Raw genomic sequence first — 21,147 nt, forward strand, 5'->3', positions numbered from 1 at the left:
CATAAATCGCGCTCCGAATCGGGACAGTGGGAACGTACTCGCATACAATAGATATACTACGATTAGTACTTTTTTATTCAAGTGATTTTCAAAAATCGTTAAGTGATAAAATGAGAAAAATATTATATATAAATTAAAATAAATGATGCTATATATGTTAAAATAATTTTTCTTTTTCCTCCTTTTGTAAATACTAAATTATTTACACAGGGAAGTGAACTATTATGATTAAGCTCTCCATTTTGACAGAATTATGACCATAATCGTAGCAGCCATATTCACTAACAATGAATATCATACTTACATTAAGATAGATTAAAAAAAATAAGAAAGAACATGTCACAACAGACCTGTAAAACTTTGCTTCCATATTGCTAGGCTAGGTACTTCTTTCTGTTTAAAATTTCCTTATTGGCTCGCATATTTATATCCCGTCCCTTCACCCCAGCGATATTTTAAAGGTGTCATGAATAGTGTGTAGAAGTTGTAGACAAAAAGAAATATGCCTTCGTTTTTAAATATTCCACAATATATAGTTCATACCATCTATAAACAATTGAAGTGAGGTGTTTTGTCTTGCTTTTCATTGCAGATGTCTACAAGTAGTAAACAAGTAATATCTGATAGGAAATACTGAGAATATATGTAAGTCTACTATGTAATTTACATTTGTCATGAATTTAATACCCTTACCTTTTCGCTGAGCATCTAGAGAAACAAGTATACAGTATAACATTTTATCTAAACTCAAAATTGACACTTCTTTAAAAGACATCTATGTAATTTCTTAGTGCATGGTACTGGAGCGTAAACACTAGTACTACAGACGAACAACGAGTATTTGTTGTACTAGCTTGAATGATCAGCCGTTTGGTGATCATTCGAGTTGGAAAAATATTACTTTACATTATTGCTTATGTAAGGTAAGATAATAAAGTAATTCAATACTGCTGTTCATGTAGCACACAATTTAAACTTTTCTATAAAATAAGCAATAGTCATTAGGATGTTATTTCCGCACACATTTTTTTCTATATATACTTCCAGGTGTTTTGTTAAATTATAGGTTTTCAAAGCCGAGCTGTATTGTTTACCTCCGAGCAAAACCCATAAAACCCTTTGACATAAATTATTTTAGACTTTACACTTTTTATTTATCTTGACTTAAAATCACTTGTTAATATAATTCAACTTTTTTTCTAAATAAGGAAATTAAGGATCTATTTATATTAACTAAGATATTAAGCTTGTCATTAACGCTATTTAAAGTGGTAAGATAAAACTGACATAAGTATCTCCCCAGCACTGCATCGTTGTACGCAGAGAAGTATATATTATTACATGTATGTGTACTTGGTTGATTAAATATTAACTAGAATTTTTATTTTTCCTTAGATTATTATATATCCTGCGTATGAATAATAATTTCAATCATATGGAAGTTGATGTTGTCCTTGGAACAAACTGTCAAGGCTTTTTTTATGAATGCATACACTAGATTATAGTCATTTGTGTTTACATGTTTATATCTCATTACACCAGCTAACTTTATAGAGCACGTTTGATGTTGTATCTGCTAATTAAATTTTAGATGCCAAAAAATGTAAAGAATATCTGAGGGAGCGAAGATAACTTTAGAGGCTTATAAAGAAACGTGAATTCAAAATGAAAAAAAAAATCTTGCATCTTAAGGCAATCAATTTAAATGCTCGTCCATCTATCTTGAAAAAAAAATATCCAAATGTCTTATATGCAGAATGTGAAGTTACAAATTTGCATTAATGTTCATATGCTATTTTGCAGTTAAAACGTTAAATTCAAAAAAAAATATGGACAATGAGGAAATAAAATAAATCAATGCTTCTTATAAGTTACTTGGATGTGCTAGAATACAATTTTATTTAGCAATGCATAATAAATGTCACTTGTATACTTAAGTTAACAGCAGGAAAAATATTAATAAATGAAGTTCGCGGAGAAAGAAAATGTTTATAAAAAAAAACTACCTGGCTACGTTATAATTTGCTATTTGTTCCTGAATATAAAAAGAGTTTACTTCGCCTTTTTAATACATGTACAAAGAATTGAAACATAGCATACAGAACGTACTGATTAAGACTAAATTATTGGACATAAATTCCTAATATCATTTTAACAGCCGCTAAGTTTTCACATATCTTTTATTCATAATTAGATATCACATCATTTTTTATTAAATAAGACAATGATATAAAATAGTATTAAAAATATCCCTCTAACAGCGATTTTTAAATCTTAACCCTGGTCTTCGCTGTCTCATTCATTTTCTGTTAAAGTTAAAAATGATTGGTTTTAAAAGTCAATTAATATCTTATAAAATATATACATGTATATGTACCAAGTTGACAGACCTGTCTAAATTGTTGTTTAAATTGTTGCCTCTATACGGCTGAAATACAATTCTTCTTTCTGTTTAAAACTTCCTTGTTGGTTTCAATAACAAGGCCAAGGGATTTTTTAATTCCCAACTACTTGAAGATTTGACCAGTTAATTAAGCTATCAGGAATATGGGTAGAAAATGTGTCATAAACTTTAAACTATTGGTTAAGCATCTAAGAATAAAAGTATGCGCCAACAATTTTACCATTTGACATAAGCTTTTAATCAACACTACTTGGATTGGAGTGTTTTCTTGGTCTATGGTCATTGACCGTTACGTATAATGTTCTAATATTTATCTCCAACAAACACACATTGATATGGTCACGTTTACACTGACACTTCTTATTGTACTTTATTAACATAAATTTTGAGTGAAACCAAACAAATAGAGGGATCTTCAAAAATAAAGATATTTAGTAAAAGAATGAATAGCTATACGCGGATCGAATGTGTGTGTGTGTGGGGGGGGGGGGGTTCCGAGGGATAATTGTTTTTGCCGGGGGATGGTCCGAGGCCTTTAAGGTAAATTTACATGTACTATGTACTTTTAATAAACATGAATTTTCCCTGGGGTCCACCTTCATCCCCACCCTATTTCCTCTAGATCCACACATCTACACTATTATATTAAATTAGTAGACTCGAATGTTTGTACTTTAATACCGAGAAATCGGAGTAGTAATCAAGCTTCTCTTATTAATAATCAACGAAATTTCCTTTAAAAAATCCGGTAATCATCTAGTTTTGTTGGATTTTACAATCTTGCGCATTCGCTTTACATTCAGGCTAAATCACGGGAGGCCTTTTAATTAATGTTTCCACAATATCACATTTGCATAGATAAACTCAGAAACGATATTAGATGTACTACAAATACGTGTAAATTGTAATTGGCTTCGGCCGATCACTATTGTGTCCATATGAGGCAGCCGGCAAATGCTTCCACGTGCGCACACATTCCGCTTGCATAAGTAGTTCTTATAAAAACTTGAAGTTTGGTTTAGTATTTATATAACATTTTAGTCAGTTTTATTTCAAATTCATTTACCTCAAGAGATGCAAACATACAATACAAACATAAAATACAGTTCGACCTGTTAATTCAAGAATGCACATTTTGTCTCACGCGTAAGAATTTCGATCGAAAGGTTCATTCAGTAATGCAGTTGACCTCGATGAACTGACCTCAATCATAAGGAGATGCTCCATGAACTGACCTCGATCTATTGATGTTGCGTAATAGTAGCTAGGAAGACGGCTTGATTTATAAACAAGGTTACGTTATAATGCGACCTCAATATCAAGTTATGATGGCATTCAATGTTTTTCAGTCGAATTAAATTATTTTAATACAACTATTTCTTTGTATACGTGTTAATGCTCTTTTAGAGCCCTACTAAGTATTCTGAAGAAGAAGATTTATTAGTATTTATATAACATTTTACTCAGTTTTATTTCAATTCATTTACCTCAAGAGATGCAAACATATTACATAAAATACAGTTCGACCTGTTAATTCAAGAATGCACATTTTGTCTCACGCGTAAGAATTTCGATCGAAAGGTTCATTCAGTAATGCAGTTGACCTCGATGAACTGACCTCAATCATAAGAAGATGCTCCATGAACTGACCTCGATCTATTGATGTTGCGTAATAGTAGCTAGGAAGACGGCTTGATTTATAAACAAGGTTACGTTATAATGCGACCTCAATATCAAGTTATGATGGCATTCAATGTTTTTCAGTCGAATTAAATTATTTTAATACAACTCTTTCTTTGTATACGTGTTAATGCTCTTTTAGAGCCCTACTAAGTATTCTGAAGAAGAAGATAAGTTAACATTTAATAATTACGTTAAAAATATAAAACTAGACAGGGAGTTTACGAACGGCTTTCCCTAAATTTATTTCAAAATTAAATTGGTTGATGGTATATAATGATGAAATTATGGTGTACAGATTCAAAATATTCTATATTTTTAAAAAATACAATACCTTTTAAATTATTTTTACATCAAACTGATCATGTTGATTGCTTCTTGCTATCAATATATCATTATTGCCGATCAATCATTTAAAAGGGATACTTGTTTTTACTCTGGGTCTGCTATTTGAAAATTTGCGTTCACTTGGGATTTACTTTGGGTCCATTCGAGGTTTGTTTTGGGGTCCACTGTACGCACTGAAGTGTAAAGCAGACCCCTCTTTTGTCTAACCATGTAACTGCTTGAAATGCCTACCTTTTGTATATTCCAAATACACATGTAACTTCTGCTTTCAGGGCTATACGTCAAACTAAGTTGACTCTCTGTGTCAACTCTGGGTTTACTTTTGGGTCCACTCTAGTACACCTGGAGTAAACCCAGAGTAATCCCCGAAAGTACTTAACGCAGAGTATAGTTGGTGTTTATTTTTTGATAGGTTGGGTCTGATCGGTGCTGTATTTGGTCTATTCGACAGAATCAGATTAACAATATATTAAGTACTTTGTTGTGTGGGGAAAATTTGTATTTCAACAAAATTGTCTATTGAATTCAAATTGATAGGCGTTTGTGTAGCCATGAAATCAGGATATTTTTCTATTAAATAATTCCTTTAAGTTTAAGCAAATTGTAGGCATTTATATTGGTTATGCGTGAGGATTATATAAATTTTCAAAATTATTGAATATTTACAAAAATTCTTAGCAAATTAGTGATTTACAAATATATATTTTTCTTTTTGTGGTACTCATGTTAAAAAGATTTATAAAGTTCTATTATTATTTCTTTCATTCTTATAATTATTTTTGTTAATTTATATTCATGTAATCAGACGTTTTAGATTGCTCAGCACCATTTTCAAAGTGATTAGAAAAGCCATAATTAGGCTGACTGTCGAACTGCAGCTGAGAATAGTCTGTCGACCCACTGGTGGAGTAGGGTTGCTGAAGTTCACAGTAATTGTTGCTATTTTGAGGTTGAACATTTGAGTATATTCTTGAGTCGTTGGTTGATGGATTTGTGTCGACTTCAGAATCTTTTTCTTTTGACAACTTACTCCTTTAAAACAAATTAAAATAAAATAGAATTGGAAACGTTAGCCATTGTGTATTTTTTGTATGAACAATGTAATTTTGACATTGAGAGAAAATGCAACAGTTTTTGTATGAAAGATTTAAAAAAATTATATATATATATATATATATATATATATATATATATATATATATATATATATATATATATATATATATATATATATATATATATATAATACATTAACAATTGAAATTGGTTTAGTTTAAGATTTCAGGTACATAAGTTTAATTATGAAATTAATTATAAAAATAATTTATATTTGACTACATATATAATAGTACCTGATATACAACACGACTGCAAACATTAAACCCGATAGAAATAACAGAACAAGCACCACTGGAACAACTACTTGAATCAATAAAATCTCTGTAAAAAAACAGAACAAAGTAATAAGTGGTGTAGTGAGTTTAAATGTTAACATTTAAAAATACAACATACTTTTAAAAATCTCTCAAGAAACCGTTTCCTTTTTCAAATTCGACGACAGATCAAATTTACATCATGCTTTTAAATAGGTGTTTAATCCAAATAGAGGAGTGAATAAAAATGACGGCCCTTGAAAACTTATGAGCTAAGAGCACTTTGTCTGTGCTGGTATTGGAAGCTGTTAGTAGGTTTGATATATGAGCGAATGTTTAATCGCTGGCTATCTGAGAATCTTGTTCCTTTGTATATGCTCGTGTCTATGAAATTGACACTGGTGTGAGATAATTCATTAGTAAATCTCAGATTTTTATGACAAGAGTTCCCTATGTCAAACAAAATCTTTAACTTTATCCGGGCTTACATTAAACAGCATAAAACCGTCATCTCTATATTTGCCGTGATAGATAAGTTTGTCGGCATGTTAAAAGTTAGATATTACATCATCAGTGATGTCTCTCATACGTACAGTGTATATCTGTAATTTCTGGTGACGGGCGTGCCCCCATCGCCGCGCCTATAACTTGTTTGTAATATTAAAATCAAAACTCATCTCGAAAAAAGAGGTTACAAACAATCAGAAATTGAACCTATTATGCAAGAAACTCTTTCTGCAAATATAATGGATCTTCTCAATAAACAAAAGGAGAAAAACACTAAAAAGGCTGTACCGAACGTTTTGGTGACCAAATTTAACCAATGTATTAAAGAGTTAAGGAAGCGACTAATGAAATACTGGGATAACATACAACATGACAAAGTATGCGCACAATTTTTCACAACACATCCTATGGTTGCATAGGGTAAACACAAAAATATAGGTAATCTATTCATTAGATCCCAATTAAAACCAAATGAAGTTCAAAGAGACTAATTGATTTATGCAGAAGGTGAACTCCTGACGAGACGGGCCTTATTACAATTCTTAACTAGCTATGACATATAAGCAATTGACCAAATGCTTCATCAAAAGTGTCGGGTTCTAATAAGTTTTAAGATATGCCTGGATGTTAGGGTGCCATTTTTTTGCACATTTTTATTGTATGATTTTAAACATATGCACTTGATTTATCCATTATGTTTAAAATTGTGTATATATTAGCGATGCTTGTCAATGATTTTTTAAAAGCCTAATTAATGATGTGAGGTTGTGTTTTGTGGTTTTTGTTGCCTTTTGCGAATACTGAAGAACTGCTGAAGACTTAATAGTTCCGTTTGTTGACATGAACAAAGATGCGAATGCTCGTAAGTTTGAAGTGCCTCGAACGAGAAACCGGTGTTAATTTTAAACAAAACAAATACTATGGATTTAAAGTTATAAGTATTGATAAAGGATGGTCTACTTAAGAAGATAAAAATGCATTGTAACCCTTTTTGGTAAGTTTTGAGTATAAAAACCAGACTAGAGCGTTCTGATTTCGCCGCGTCGGCATGATTGATTTCTTAGCTAACGTAATTTGCAGTTATTTACTACATACCTATATATTTTCTTCATTGATTATGCAAATCTTCATCAAAATCTATTACACCCCTGCGAATGTTATTGTCATTTAAATTTGAACCACGTGATTTTATTTGATCTCTCCAGTTTTGCAGTAAAAATAGTGCCTCGTGATTATAGTATATTTCCTAGAATCTAGGTACTTGTTGTCAACTGTAAAAGTTAAACGTTTATTGATTTTAAACTGTATATTTATTAACTTGTGTATAAAATTTGTTCTAGAAATGAATATGACAATAGAAATTATAGGGTTTTTATGCTATTGAAGCAGTTTTAAAATATGCTTAGTAGCGATCCACTAAAGGATTAATTTTCGATCCGCGCCTGACCTAGTAATATCATCAGTAGTGAAACAGACTATACTATTTTAGGCAGAATGTTCCTTAAAAATGGTTCGATATACTTAGGTTTTATGCAAAACAGACACCCATTCTTTTTTTTAAAAAAGCATAGTATTGCACACCAAAAGCCTCATACATGGCTATGATTTTATTTCCTAACTCAGCGTTTATTCTTTCAATCACGGGTAGAGTAGTTGAACACGAACGATTACTCTGTTTTGAATACAATCGTTCAGTGATAATAACCAGTAGATTATGAAATAAGACATATATCTTTAATTACATAAATCAAAGTAGGATACATGCATGATATGAAAAACGGCCAGTGCTTACGTATACTGAGAATATTATCCGAACATTTATACTAAAGTCTTCCATTCGAACTTTTACAGGTACTGAACAAATCTCTGTTAAGTCTCGTGAACTTTCATTAGAGCATCTCGGGATTTATTACATACTTAGCAACGATAAAGAAAACATTCCAAACATTTGCAGGGGTGTATTATAAATTAATTTTTGATACTGTGGTTTCACAAATATTCGTTGAATATCAATTTTCGTGGATTTCGTTGTCAAGATGATCCATGAAAATAAATGTTCATTGAAATGCAATTTTTATTAACATTTTGTATTAAAAGGGCCAATGGCCACGAATTTACGTATCCTTGAAACTGTGATTTTCACTTTATCCACGAAAATTGATACCCTTGAATATTAATGAAACCACAGTAGTAGAAATAGTGATAAGATCTATACATGTATATGTCAATCTTCCCAAACTAGGTCCTTACATGTAATATAAAGCGACATAGTTTATTAGGTCCGATTTAAGATTCTAAAATCCAATCCTAAACAAACGTGAAAACCTTGAAACTGTCGAGAAAAATTGTTTGCAAAATAGATATTCAGCTCACTCTATGCTTTGATTTGAAATAAAATATGTCATTTTGTGTATTGTTAGCAAATAACTTGACAAAATCATAACTTTTCTTACAGAATAAAATCTAAAATATAATATTGAACTTACTTCAGTTTTCAAACTAAACGTATAAAGAAATGTACTACATTTTTATAAAAAGAATGATTAAATGATCATTAAAAATTACAATACCTCTGCAGAAGAAAAAATCCTTTTAAACATTACATGATTAAAACAAAATTGGCAACAAAAGTAATGTTTAAAGGATAAAGACGAGATTTAATGTCGGAAAATTTATTGCAAATGGTGAGTACTTCCAAATTTGATTTTGTATTTAACAAAACGGCGAACTAAAGTGTCTTTGTGATCAACACTATAAAACGTTAACAAACATATTAGTGAAATCATGAATTACTTTGAGGATATCTTAAAATATACTTTGAATGTAATAAGCTTTTTTTGTAACTAACCTGTGCTTCTTGCTTTCAAGTCCATAGGAAGACCTGACGTGGTCACTAATCTAGAAGATATTTCTGAAGTAGTGTCTGTATACTTTCCAACTGAATTATTCTTTGGTGGCATGCATTCAAACAAATACAATCACATTAGATATTAAGACGAAAGCAAACTTTGTTTATGCCAATTTTATTATCTACAATCTCCCAGACATAAAATCGTGTTTGTTAAATGAGGTTAAATATATATTATTTTTAATCAAATTAAATTAAGACTTTTGCTTTTTTTCCGGATGAGAAACAGTAAGTGACTGTTTACCTTTGAACAATAAACTTCAGAGATTGAGTTGTCATTGCAGAATTCATATTGACATTGAGGTTCTTGTGTTGTGTAATTTACACGGCATTTCATACAACTGGTGATAAACTTCTGATCGGGATAAGTGATTAGTTGACCTAAAGAAAATAAATATAATCTTTCATTACCAGTGGCAGATAAAATATTATGTTTTACTACAGGTATAATATCAATGAGCCACATCCTATCACAAAGACCATAGCATTTATTCCTTAAATTCACAACTTTGATATAAACTCTTTTGCTCATGTACTTAGTTTCTCGACTTAATCAAAGAAGTATATAACATTTTGATTTTAAAAAAGATAAATGTTACAGATTTTACCCATAGTCTCGATAACTGGGATTCAATGGAATTTAAAATAAAAATTTTAAAAATAAATTGCATTTAAGACTATCTATTTTATGTTACGATAACATCAACCTACCCTTAAAGAAAGAAAACGTAAGGAACACAAAAAATTGGTTTGCAGTGCCTAGGACTAGATGGATGACCATTCGGCTTTCTTACCTCCCTACTAGTCTGTTTTGTCATATAACTGAATAAAATACGTGAACTGATTGAAACTAACCAAATGCTTCCTTTGTAGAATCTCATCGTTTTTTGGAAGCGTTTGTTATTTCTTTTAACTTATCATATAAAAAATGTGCTAATCATATTTATACAGTGTAAACATGCAAAGGTTAAAAAGCAATACCTTGGTCTTGTGTATTGTGGAGTTCTTTAACTACCCCAATCCATCGTGGACTTGCGTTGCTTAGATTAGACTCAATGCAAGCCATTTTTACATTTGATAAGGTAAGATTTCCAATTGGGTAGGTCCCGGTGATCTTACAATAATCCTTCGTGTTCGTCCAAGAATAAACGTTCGAAACATCAACTTATGACAGTTAAAAAATGAACAAATTAATATTGTCTTGAATTGCAGACTTTGTAAAAAAAATGATTTGTCAAAAACCGAATTCGTGCGTAAATGTAAACCTTTTTACATGTAAATTATAGTCTAGTGCTTTTATTTACAATGCGCATTCTTCGGAGATAAATATATTCTTTAAAACTAACAATTTTTTTCTGTCGTGATAGTCTAAGAAAGGTTGTGATGTATCAAGTAGTAAACAAAACGGATCGCTGAACTGCACAATTATGTTTTAAACATTGGATTCAAAAATTTTAGAAACAAAACAAGAGGGATGTTTCTTATGTTTCTAACAAACAAGCGTTTTTTGAATTCTGTACTTTTCTCTTTTTTCTTTTGTATGTTTTTTTCTCGTTAAAAATTTAATAACCAGTGAGACAATTATACATTTTTCGATCATTTATTTGGGATTGCGTACAGTATATAATATGTATTTTTTACTTGAGAAATTTTTACAAATCGTTAACACATATTACTCATTGAAAAAAAATTTAACAAACAATCGATTATCTTACCTAAATTACTGCATATTGAAGAGAGGAAATCGTTACAAGAATAATCAGTAAATTTGGGATCTGCAACGCATTGAATAGTAAGGCATCTGCCGTCAATATTCAAAATGGTTGTGTCTGTAAATATAAAAAGAAATGATGTATACATATAGTTTCTTGTGTTTGTTTATGCATATCAAACACTGCATTTTTTTTCGACATTTGGAATAAACAAATTTTTGTTCACAGCGTTCATAGTTTAAACTTTTAATGGCATATATAGACACAATATTTTCTTTAATCAATACATTTTCTAAATTTTTCGTGTGTATTCTGAAATTCTTTTAATAGGCATGAGTCATTTAAACGAAATATTTCCTCAAAATACCTAGAGTTTTTAGAATGTTAACAATGCAACCACTTCAAAATACATGTATCACCTGTAAGAAACACATTAAAACCCGTTTCTCCTCCACATTCTGTTGACAGCAGTGTAGTATCGCTACACATATAACTGCAGTTGGACGGATCTAATTTGCCTTTAGAATAATCAAATCCATCAGAGAGACAAATGCATTTCCTCGCCTAGACAAAAGATAAGCAGATAAGATCACTTGGTATTCCTGAAAACAGGTACTTCAATATAAACATGAAATGTTTTTCTTTACTTTTACTCACATACCTGAACAGCAAATAAAGATATATTCTTCCGAAGGCAGTGTTCTTGGCAAAGTTGTGGAGAAGAATCTCGTAATTCAACAAAATCCACATTGCCATACTGTATCTCTGTTGCATTGTAACAATCTAAAAAAAAAATTCAAAAGGAAAGAAAACTCTATGACTCTTAATAAGATAAGGGGAAAATAACAATTATATTCATCAAATATATTTTTCATCATATATTCAATAAATAAAATGAAAATTGTGTTTGTTATTCAAAATAATTAAAAAAATATTGTTAGAACATCTTTAATGAATAGATTTATTTTATTTTAAATTATTGATTTTTTTTTAATTTAGGTTCTTACAAGAGGCCCATGGGTCATATCGCTCACAGGAGGAATATGTATGATAAAATCAGCTTAATGGAGTCATGATACAAACTATCTGGACAATGTAGTATAATACATGTAGATCCTGTATAAATAAAAATCCATTCCCCCCGAATATTCTTACGATTTTCATTTGTCCCTTTTCTAACAGGGTGAGTTTTAGTCATATCACATGTTTAGAATTGCATTTCTCAAAAAGATCCTAAACAATTGTCCATATACGGGCTATAAGCCTACATCAAACTCCAAACCCCTTGTGAAGCTTAAAAATTGTCCATTGACGAAAGTCAAAACAATTTTAAATAATCAGTAAAATGTCAAAATATATTATAACATTTCAACTTTCGTGAATAATTAAAATACTTTCCCTTGTAAAATTAGATCTCCAGTGGGGCCCCACCTTACTTCTCATGATCAAGATTATGATTTGGACAAATATGAATCTACATTATCTGAGGTTGTTTTCACTAAAGTTATAGCTTTTCGAGGCAAATAGTTTTTAGAGGAAGAATTTTAATGATTTTGCCCTATATATTCCTAGATGTAAATTTGCCCCCCCCCTCCCAAATTGTGGCTAATTCTACCCCGGGGATCATGATTTGAACGTACTTTAATTTACACCACCTGAAGATGCTTCCAAACAAGTTTCAGCTTTTTGGCTAATTGGTTTCTGAGAAGAACACTTTTTTAAAAGAAATTTACTTTACATATTCCTATCACAGGATGAATGGCCATCTTTACGTTTTCCTTAAAGGTAGCTTAAAGGTAGCTTAAAGGTAGCTTAAAAATGGTCTTTAAGCCACTTTTAAGCTACCTTTAAGTTTCAATAAGGCTTAAAGGTGGCTTAAAGATGGCTTAAAGGTGGCTTAAAGATGGCTGCTAGATCCTTAAAGGCGGCTTAAAGACTGTCTTTAAACCACTTTTAAGCAACCTTTAAGGACAACTCATAGGTTCTTAATGTCCAAACTTCTTTAAGCCACCTTAAAGACACCTTTAAGCCATTTGAAAAAAACCTATATTCAATATTTTGCTTAATTTACCGACAAAAATGTATTAACTTTATGACAATTAATCAGCTGTGATCAATGGAGAAATGTATATTCAACCTATATGCGAAGTATTTATCTTAAGAAAGCATAGCCATGCGTCTGGACAAAAACACACCTGTTGTGTATATCCTGTTTATTCTGTGTTAGTTCTGGAGTTTTTATGAGGTTTATTAATCAGCAGATTTTAATTAGATATACACAAAGAAATATAAGCGTGTCTAGACACACAACACAGTGATTTTAACAAGTGAATTTGATTATACATGATCGTGTACAATAGGTAAGTAAATAATGTATATTCTGTTGCAGGTTTTTATGATTCCAAGACAGAAAAGATATCAAAAACGGTTTTTGCTCTAAAAAATAAAATGAAAAAAAAAATCAAGACCAGGAGTGAACCCGGGACCCTTCGTTTAATAGGATCATCCCACTCCCTCTGCGCCACCGCATCTTATATGTTTAGGATGTTTTATATCCTATTATTAGGTAGCTATTGAATCAATGTAGTGAGTGTATTTTTTACTTGATAAGATTTTGACTTCCATTAAGTTTGTAACCATCAATTATATCTAATTTTTAACTTACATGCATGCCTGTAGTTAGAATGAAATACAGTTCTTATCCTTTAGTAAAAAGAAGATGAAACTATTTTTTAAAAATGCATTGAAACTTTTAGGGTGTTTGTTGTACGCATTTTCCCGATTATCATGATCACGGCACCGTTCCAGCAAGTATAATTCTAATAATATTGGCTATTATATATTTACAACAGATCCAGAATAACAAACGAAATGATATATGTTTATATATTTAATTGTATACATGATTTTTAAATTATCAATCCTATAACAATTATTATTACCAATAACCGATGACTTATTTACTGAATGTGACAATTGCAATTAATGTATACATATACGTGTATATACAATTGTATGATGTTACCGGCCGAGTATGTGACATATTATAAATTATAAATATATCTAAATAATTACCTCCCATTTATGATCACCGGTACAGTAATTGATTAGCTTCTGGATTTTAAGCTTACATGTACATACATGTATCTTTAATTTGTAGACATAAGATTTTTTAAACCAAGATTTAGGATATAATACTTTAAGAACGAATTACAAATGTAAATAAACGTTCACTGCACTTAACGTATTAACGTACATACTAAGATTTCTCTTTACGTTGAGGAAAAAGGTAGTGACCTTGACCTGACCTTTATTCGAAAACAAAAAGGTCAAATTTAATTAAACTGATAGAATCATTAAGTAATATGATCCGTTTGACTGTGTCAAAATTTCATGCATTTCTTATTATAAGAAGTATGTTTGATAATGAAAAGACTCCTTCCTTAAAGGACATATAGCATGTTTCTAAAGTATACGACATTTTACATTTGTTGGCTTCCTTGTGTATCTAATAATTACTCCTAACAGTTTGTTAACGGTATAAAAGCGGTAATTAGCCATAATATCAATTTAAATTATAGCCCCGGTCGTTTAAAAACTCGTTAATTAGATAGCGTGTCACGTGGTACAGTGACGTCACATGCGACCTTCTTCGAACAGCTGATTGTAAACAAATTGTAGGATTAGCATTATCTTCTTTAAATTTTGACATTCATTCACCATGTAAGTTGGGTTTTTTTTTACATGCTGACTAAATTAAAAGAATCTCATTATTCAGTCCTAATGTTTGAGCCACTAGTACGGATAAAAAACGATGATATAGTCGAAAAAGCGACGATGAAGTCGGCAATGACGATCAAATTGATCGACGTGTAAACATTGTAAACACAACTTAGTAAGGATTGTAGCTCAAATAAATCGGTTAAAGGTGTTTATTTATTAAAATCTACAACAGTCTTGGTTTTTGGCGTTCATTATTGTAAAACTGTGGTGCACAAGAAGTTTGTTTCTTCGGCAGTAACTGATCACAACTTTCTAAGGTTGTTTACTCTATATTACACTTGATTATAAAAGCAGGCAAGAACGTTTTCCTTAATTATTGTTTATTTTTGTAAGATCCCATCTCCGTATTTTTTTTATCCATTTACTTATAAATGTATATCAACAAACTTTGTCTATTTCTCGCGTAAACAATCAATATCGACAACTCGATCCTGACTTCTCCCATAAAAAATAAAACTCACAGAAATCTCACCTACTGTACTAAAATTATGATTTCTGTGGAGGTGAGCTACATGTATGAATGAAGAAATCATGTATACAAAACCGATGCATATATGAACCTATAGTTTAACAATAAGAAAAAGAAAACAGCTATGATGAAGCGAGGCGGTATCCAAAATGGCGTCCCCTCTCGTTATTTTTCTCCGATGAACTTGCGTTTTGTACACAGGCCCCTGTGCATAAACTTCTATTTTTTCTTTTAGAGAAATGAATACGATTTATTTATGAAACTATAATTACAAAAATGTACCATATAATTAATAATATATGAATTGAATGTTTATTTATAAATCCTCTCGTCGACAGATAGACCCCTATTTGTCACAAGATTTCCGCATACTTTCGTAAGGGAAACTTAAAAAAACAACAGTCCAAATCCCCATTTTCGTGGCTAAATCACCCGCAGGAGGCACAGAACATCATCATGTCCCGTTATCGGCAATTTAATAGGTGATAATTAGTTTAATTGTCGTTTAAATCTAATCCAACTACAAAGATGGCTAACAGCACCTTCTCGCTCGAGGTCGCATATGACGTCACACATCATGGCGGGTAGATCGAGAGAGAAAATATGCATATCGCGACATTTGAATTTCATCGCTTTCAAACTAACGAATTAGGCAGAATATTTTATGAAAACGTTAATAAACTTCATTTTTAATGAGTATAGAATGATTTTATTTAAAAAATTCCGAAAATTGAAAAACATGCGATATGTCCTTTAAAGATTGTTTTTCGCCCTGTGTATTGAAAAGTTCCACCTGCAACCGTGGCCCAACCCTACTTCGTGGGTCATGATTTTCACAACCCTAAATTTACAATACTTTAGGATGCTTCCAGCTCTCCATGTTTCAGCTCTTCTAGCTGATTAGATTTTGAAAAGATAAGTTTTGAAATTTTACTTTATATATTCCTTTGTAAAAATTTAACCTACCCCCACATTGTGGCCCCACCATATTCCCGAGGATAATGATTTGAACATACTTAAATTGACAGTACCTAAAGATGCTTCCAAACAAATTTCAGTTCTTCATGCTGTTTAGGTTCTGAGAAGAAGATTTTTAGAGATGTACTCTATATATTCCTATGTAAAATTTCAACCCCAATTGTTTTCCAAATCTACCCTTGGAGGGGGGGGCACACTTTTCACAAGTGTAAATCTACATTATCTGAGGATACATTCCGATGTAAAAATTCAAAATACTCTATTGTGACCCATCCTACCACCGAGGAACAAGGTTTTCACAATTCTAAATTTACGTTACATTAAGATGCATCCACACGTTTTAGCTTTCCTGGCTGATTTGTTTCCGAGAAGAAGAGTTTGAAGATTTTCTCTTTATACAGTACCGATCAAACCCAACCTAACATCAAAATAAACCCAAACTTAATTTCGGGTTTACCTTTGGGGTTTACTTTGGGTTTACTTGGAAATTGCTTTTATGGTCACCTGTACGTACTGAAGTGTGAAGCAGATATGTCTTTAATCTTACATGTACCATCTAACTGTATGTAATTCCTGCCCTATGTATATTACGAATACACAGTTAGCTTCTGGCATCAGGGGTACACTTTTGACTGAGTTTATTCTCGGTGTCCATTCTCGGTTTACTTTGAATTTACTCTGGATTTACTCTGGTTCACTCTAGTAAACCCATGGTAAAACCAGAGTAAACCTACAGTAAAACAGGGTTTTCGTTGGGGTTAACTTTTTGTAAGGTTGGATCTGATCGGTACTGTATTCCTATGTCAAAATTTAAATTCCCCCATTGTGGCCCCAACCTACTCCCGGGGATCATAATTTAAACATACTCAAATCTATATAACTGAAGATAATTCCAAACAAATTTCGGTTTTCTATGCTGTTTACGTTCTGAGGCCGGGTAGGATTTACTCTATACCCAGGTATATTCCTATGTAGAAATACAAACCCCAGTGTGGTCCAAACTACCCCTGTGGGTCATAATTTTCACTAGTTTGGATCTACACCACTTAGAATAATTGCACACAAGTTTCAGCTTTTCAGGCTGATTATTTACTTGGAAGAAATTTTTTATCAGATTTCCTCTATATATTCCGATGTAAAAGTTCAAAACATTATATTGTGGCCCCACCCTACCACTGGGGGTCAAGTTTTTTACAACTCTAAATTTACGTTACCCAATGATGCTTCCACACCAGTTTCAGCTTTCCTGGTTGATTAGTTTTTGAGAAGAAGATTTTGAATACACTATTCTATATAGGCTACAGTACTAATCAAACCCAACCTAACATCAAAGTACACCCCAGCTAAACTTCGGGTTTACTTTTGGGGTTTACTCTGGGTTTACTTTTTAAAAGGTGAGCTAAAGTCAACAGGTGAGCTAAAGTCAACAACACTTGACATCCTTAAGTGAAAGTAAAGTAAAATAAACCACTCGAAATGACGAACTACAAAAATAACAAAACAATCAAATTTTCGGGACAAAAAGTCCATCATTTAAGAATTAGTTCAATATAAAAAACTTAATCATTTGGCAATTTCTACTCTCTTTATATTTTGTTTAAAATGAGCTTCGTTTAATAGTATAGTGATGATAGATGTAAAACTTAAAATATAGTGTTTTTTTCATTTTTAGCCGGGCTTTGCTGAAAGCAGAGCTCTTGCTGTATGCAGGCAAATTGCCAATGATACTATAAATAGCACAACTTCAAAATTAAACCATAAAAAACGAGCAGCGTCAAAGTAAAAGCTTCTACAATACCAAATAGTTACACAGCGAGCCATGTTGTGTTAAATCTATTTTTTTTTAATTTGTTTGAAAATAAATGTAGCCTTGAATCTTTTTCCTTCCTTATTTATTACGTGTTTTTTAAACAGGACTGTGCGTTTTGGGAACAAATACAATGCGCATGAATTTCCAGGAACTACTTTTCAAAGCATTGGTGTTTGGCTGCACATAGAAGTAATGAGGGGAATGGGGGTTGATTTTATAACGCTTTTTTCAAATTTCAATGCAACTGTTGATTTTTTTTCTACTAGACAGACATATTTTTATTTATAGCCGCTAACAAAAAATCATTGCTCGCTCTCTGGCGCAATTTCTGACATTAAAAGCATGAGAGAGAGAGAGAGAGAGAGAGAGAGAGAGAGAGAGAGAGATTGCCAGTTTTTAATGCTAGGCTCTCAGTACTACTTCAGTACTTTGATTATTTGACAAACGAACCCCTGTATGAGGATGATCTGACGTTTAATTTGTTGACCATTCAGCCTCTATGAACAAAAAATGTGTACTAATAGCTACAGCTAAAGATTAGAATTAAATTTCTTTTCTTTATATTAAAAAAAATTATGTGCCAATCCAGAGTCTTTTCCAAAGGAATGGCGTCCAAGGGATACATCCGATTGCAAGAGAGGAAAAGTAAGAGATTCAGAGTACAATTTTTGGCATATTTTATATCTAGATAAATGTATGAAGTTCCCAGACCCCCCCCCCCCACACCTCTTCTGGATGTGCACAGGAGCTTTCAAATTGGTTAAGAACTGTTTACAGTTTGACTCACTCTAGGTTTTGACCATTGAACATGTGACCGATTGTGTAGTTATAATTCATAATTTACTGCTTGGCATTTTTTTGGTCTTAAACAGTAAACTAATTTTAAATCATCTTGCTCTGTTAAGGTGAATTCAAAACGTTGAGTTTAAATATAAATCATTCAAGTATGTAACATTGATTGACTAGCACACTTTTAATTTTAAAAAAGGCATTTTATATAAAGGGCAATCAATTATAAGACTTGGCTCTAAACCTACCGCATATATTTGTGGAGGTGATTTTAGTAGGTTTTGAATTTCTAATAAAACAATATGCATATTATATTATGATTTGTGATGACAAATTTTGGTGAACATGTAATAGCATGGTTTGAATTGTCTAATAAATCACCTATGATTTTGATCCAATGGGATGTCTTCTTATAAAATCCGGTCCAGTAGAAATTTGTTGATTCATTTTTCCACACCGTTAGTGACTGTTTATTTTCTCTGCATATTGTTTGCGCTTCAAACCATGTAACAGCTCGTAATTGAGACATTCCTAGAAGATACCAGTAATAATTAATGAATTACTAAAACGTATTCAAATCATAAATGTTCCTATATTTACCAAATCATAAACAAAACTTTCATCCTCACCTGTGTGAAGGAATAGAGATCGTAATAGCCACCATACAGATATCATGACAAAAGCTTAACACCTGAAACAAAGCAAGAATATTTTTGAGTGAAGTAATATGATAAGAAGACATTTTAGCAAATCTTCAAACAAATAATTAACCAGAACTTATGTAGATAAGCCCTTAATTGTATTGTTCGTCGGACTGTTAATGACTGTCAGTAAGCATGTGTGATAGAATTTTGGGTACAAGATGACTTAGATTTATTATTCATACATCGATTAATAGAAGGACTTCACCTGATAGATTTTATCAAAGGCTTTTATTATCCAACATTTTATCGTTCCTGTTTTCTGTCCAAAATACAATGTAAGAACATTGCGATCCCTTATCTATTTTATTGAGTTTTAAGCGGCAATTGCAGTATATGAATTTGTATTCAAACTTATTATGCTATAATGGATATACATTAAAAACATTCACATGAACAAAACTATACCATTTTGAAGGATAAAGCAGCATTGTAAACTGATATATAATCAATGGTGAGTTACTCAAAGTCCAAAGCGCATGTGTCATACAATGTATAAGTGAAAGCTAAAACCCGATTGATTTTAACATTTTGATTCAATTACTTATACACACTGCTGAAATGTCTCTTGACAAACATGTCATAGTGTAGGGAAATGCTAAAGTTATAATATAATCATGCTCGCCTCGACATCTGGACGAAAATTTACAAAGGGTGAAAACTCACCAATCACGCGAAACCCTATTCAGGAAACTTTTATCTGACAATGCACGTAAAAGAATTTAAATGTATATATCATTTCATTCATAAAATATCAATTCAATGTTTTTGAAAACCACTACTTTGCCTACACATACATACCGGTTGGCTCAACAACAGCGTTCTTACATTTCAATAAACAATTTCAACAAATAAATTTTAGTGATTATTGTATCTGATAAAAGCAATTATTTAGGGTTGATGTTTTTGACCGTTCAAAAACGAAAGGAAGTGAAATAGATGTTCTCTATTTAACAAACGGTCTAAGCTGCCAACATCATTATTATTTGCTATTTATATTTACATTGATTGACAGTCATTGTTTGATTGGAGTTTGATAGACTGCAGAAAGATTATAGCAACGTACCTGTTAAACATCACTTCCATATGAGTAATTGTAGTTGATTTCTGTGTGCTTAATACTTCCTTGTCGGTTCAGCAATAGAGATTTTACAGGTAGCATATTTAAATTGCGACCCTATTTATAGCTGTCAACATGTTGTATGGTACAAACGGCATGATAACAGAAGGGTAAGGAAAGGTGACTTATGTCATAATTATATTCATTACCCATTTATTGGACATTTAGTTATCTTCCATTTTACAGAATGGCATACAGGCCGTCCTTTATCCTGTGTTCAATTGTTTAAATTAGTTAAAATTTGAATGAATTTATAATCATATCTGAGCTATGTAATGACGTTCTTAAATTCTATCAACTTAAATGCTATATGCACTAATCCTTATACTAGTTACGTTGAATTAGAGTTTAATCAATGAATATGTACATGGATTGTTTGATTTATTAACTAAAGACAATCTTAAATTCATATATGAGAGATACAAATACATGTATATAGCAATCATTTCAAATAGGCTAATTATACCTGAATAATATATACGCTATTTCTATAAGTCACTTCAACTAAAAATTAAGATTAAAATTTCTTTTCAATTCAAAATCATATAGTGGAGCCTTAACACTT

At 31.5% G+C, this 21,147-nt stretch overlaps 1 protein-coding gene across 1 annotated transcript; it reads right to left on the minus strand.

Annotated features, from left to right (window-relative positions):
* Positions 1 to 3,214: 3,214 nt before the first annotated feature.
* Positions 3,215 to 20,631, minus strand: LOC105340440 (uncharacterized). Its single transcript, XM_034451459.2, has 11 exons — positions 20,529 to 20,631; positions 19,391 to 19,452; positions 19,143 to 19,292; positions 11,594 to 11,715; positions 11,352 to 11,496; positions 10,936 to 11,049; positions 10,202 to 10,384; positions 9,465 to 9,601; positions 9,161 to 9,260; positions 5,785 to 5,872; positions 3,215 to 5,464 (listed from the first exon to the last, which is right to left on the minus strand). Exons 2-11 carry the CDS (start codon positions 19,434 to 19,436, stop codon positions 5,215 to 5,217), a joined length of 1,335 nt encoding a protein of 444 aa, XP_034307350.2. The 5' UTR covers positions 19,437 to 19,452; positions 20,529 to 20,631; the 3' UTR covers positions 3,215 to 5,214.
* Between the last annotated feature and the right edge of the window lie 516 nt (positions 20,632 to 21,147).

This window comes from Magallana gigas, chromosome 4 (assembly GCF_963853765.1).
Source record: "Magallana gigas chromosome 4, xbMagGiga1.1, whole genome shotgun sequence".
Lineage (NCBI taxonomy): Eukaryota > Metazoa > Mollusca > Bivalvia > Ostreida > Ostreidae > Magallana > Magallana gigas.

Excerpts from the sequence above, each read along its gene's own strand:
- LOC105340440 (XM_034451459.2), bottom strand. The coding sequence starts at position 19,436 with ATGATATCTGTATGGTGGCTATTACGATCTCTATTCCTTCACACAG. Across the intron at positions 11,497-11,593 it reads TATCTTTATTTGCTGTTCAG|GCGAGGAAATGCATTTGTCT; the intron begins GTATGTGAGTAA and ends TCTTTTGTCTAG. Across the intron at positions 5,465-5,784 it reads GCAGTCGTGTTGTATATCAG|GAGTAAGTTGTCAAAAGAAA; the intron begins GTACTATTATAT and ends TTTGTTTTAAAG.